General features: G+C 40.8%; 1 protein-coding gene across 1 annotated transcript; it reads right to left on the reverse strand.

Annotated features, from left to right (window-relative positions):
* Positions 1-277: 277 nt before the first annotated feature.
* Positions 278-2,457, reverse strand: LOC108796533 (homeobox protein Mix.1-like). The gene is made up of 3 exons (XM_018568029.1): positions 2,310-2,457; positions 1,226-1,464; positions 278-961 (listed from the first exon to the last, which is right to left on the reverse strand). Exons 1-3 carry the CDS (start codon positions 2,455-2,457, stop codon positions 278-280), a joined length of 1,071 nt encoding a protein of 356 aa, XP_018423531.1.
* Positions 2,458-2,677: the final 220 nt, after the last annotated feature.

Genomic DNA, 2,677 nt, shown 5'->3' on the forward strand with positions numbered 1-2,677 from the left:
AAGCCCGCTGCTGTGTAACCTAACTACCTGTCAAAAGCCAGATGCAGCGGTGCCTGTAATTAACAGACAGCGCGCCATCCATGACAGGTTGCACAGCGGGGGAGGATTTCCCTGCTATGTCACCCGTAACAAGCCGCACTGAATGGAGAAAAAGCTGTCAGTTTCAGACTTGATAGGAAGAAATCATTACCCGCTCTCTTTAAAAAAGTGCTAAACTACCGATGAATTTTGCAAAGCTGCCAATCAGCAGAATGAAATGTATTACACTCCATCCCGGTCACAGACTGTTGAGGACAAAGGTGAGGTCTTCATCCCAGTCAGATCCGTACTCTGTGGACCTTTCGCTGACCCCGGAGTCGGATATGGGGGACCTTCGCTTGCAAAAGTCATTCTGGCCGGCTAGCATTGGATGCTGCACTTGGGTGGGAAAAGAGTTACGTCCAAGACAGGTGGCGGAAGCTGTAGAGACTGGTATTGGTGGGATGTTTACTCCTATGTCTGGAGACGTGGCCTTGTTAGGTAGAAAGTTGGAATAATCCATTGCATAATTCACGTTTGAATGGAACTGTCCTCTGCTCAGGTCTATTCCTTGGTGACTGAAGCCCATAGCTGGGTTGTAGAAATGTTGCTGGTTTACCATGGGTAGGCTAGATGCTGTAGCTTGCTGATAAACCCTGGATGATACCTGGTCAATGACTAGTCTCTGCCTGGCCACTTGGCAGGAGTATTGAGGGTATCCAAGGAATTCAGGCTGTTGGAAAATGTCCTGTTGGGTGTTGCCAAATGGTTGCACCTCTTCCTGACAATTGCGGATTTGTTGTTGGTGGACATGAGTAGCCGGTGTAGAGGAATACATGTATTTGTTATCACCAAGTGAGCTGGAATATGGCTCTTCTACTGGCAAGTTGGTTGATTTGACGCCCTTTCGTCTGGCCTTGGCCCTCCTATTCTGGAACCAGACCTGTAGGAAAATAGGAGACGTCCATAAATACAACATGTGCATGGTAGTAGCATGGAAAGCATGTGGTATAATACCTATGACAGTTCTGAATGAGAAAATGACCATAAAAGTCAAAACACAGGCTTCCTTTCATTCTAAAAAACTGGACATTAATAATTTTTAACTAGATTTGCTTTGTATTAAAACTGAAATTGAGAAACTACTACTACTTATATCATGACATCAACAAACAGGTCACCAGGAAGAAAAGCAAAAGGTCAATACCTGGATCCTGGACTCGGGCAGGTACATTTGTTTAGCCAGCTGTTCCCGGTGGTGGATATCTGGGTACATGTTGGTCTTGAAGTATCGCTCTAGCGTGTCCAGCTGCACCTGGTTGTAGACGGTCCTCTTTCTGCGTTGGCACACCGCTGTGTCCAAGGCCTGGGGCTGACTGCTAACTTTCTTTGATGAAGCGGTCTGAGCAGCTTTAAACTCAGCATTGTTCGGGGGCACGACACATTCTGGAAAGAGACAATAATTAGTATCATATCCACAAACATAATTCTCCATCATTGATCAATATCTATTCTCCAATATCTAAATTAATTCAGGAGGGCAAATTAGAACTACAACTACTGTGCACACGGTCCAAAGACATTGCCCAGAGGACCAAACACCCCAAATATATGGATTCTAATTTAATTCACTTTCACAACGAGACTTATAAACACACATCATTTATTTTATACAGGAGGAAAAAACAGTCAGTCTAAATATACAAGTAACAAGATGATTACAATACTAATCAAATATAAGGTACATTTTATATACTTTTTATACTTTTAATATATATGCATGCCACATCTGTATTTTATAATATGTAACAAATACACTATGTCATTTCTGTTATATTATTATTCAGGATTTATATAGCGCCAACAATTTGCGCAAAATAAAAAATTGTTTAAAATATATAATAATACGATGATATGATACTAACCAAATGTACATTTTAAAGATATTTTAAGGGTAATAATGTACACGCATGTCATGTCTGTACTTCATAATATGTAACAAATACACCATATTATTTCTGTTTTATTATTATCAATATTATCATTATTATTAATCAGGATTTATATAGTGCCAACAGTTTGCGCAAAAGAAAAAATATATAATAATAAGATGATATGATACTAACCAAATGTACATTTTAAAAGGTAATAATGTACACGCATGTCACGCCTGTACTTCATAATATGTAACAAATACACTATTTTTTTTCTGATACATTATTATTATTCATGATTTATATTGCACCAACAGTTAAATAATAATAATATGTAAGTCTTATAGAATGTCTTACCTTTCACATTGGGCCGCTGGAAGTCCTTCTTCTGTAATGGGGCCACACTTACACCCATTTGAGGGGTCTGTGGGCCTGAATATCCCATCTGACCAGTGGGGAAGTAGGAAGGGAAATAGTGTCCAGGCTCCTGGCTGTATCCAGCCATTGCATAAAATTCCCTTTCTTGTTCTGCTCAACCAGATCCTCTCCTGTGTGATAGTTGCCTGTGTTGCTGTTTTCTGGATGCTGAGTCCCCTCCTGATCCCCTCTTATAGCAGAACTAGTGGGCGGTGACAGTGATCAAAGCCCTCAGGTGTGACAATGTCCATGGGGGGTGGCAGAATGAGTCTGAGCCACTGGGTGTTATGTAGACACTATTGTGAAGT

The sequence above is a fragment of the Nanorana parkeri genome, unplaced genomic scaffold, assembly GCF_000935625.1.
Source record: "Nanorana parkeri isolate BGI_ZX_2015 unplaced genomic scaffold, ASM93562v1 scaffold31, whole genome shotgun sequence".
Lineage (NCBI taxonomy): Eukaryota > Metazoa > Chordata > Amphibia > Anura > Dicroglossidae > Nanorana > Nanorana parkeri.

What these genes read in the sequence shown, in the direction of transcription:
- LOC108796533 (XM_018568029.1), bottom strand. Translation starts at nt 2,457, where the DNA reads ATGGCTGGATACAGCCAGGAGCCTGGACACTATTTCCCTTCCTACTTC. An exon ending in CCAGCGGCCCAATGTGAAAG is followed by an intron (nt 1,465 to 2,309) that starts GTAAGACATTCT and finishes GTCTCTTTCCAG; the next exon opens with AATGTGTCGTGCCCCCGAAC. An exon ending in TGCCCGAGTCCAGGATCCAG is followed by an intron (nt 962 to 1,225) that starts GTATTGACCTTT and finishes ATTTTCCTACAG; the next exon opens with GTCTGGTTCCAGAATAGGAG.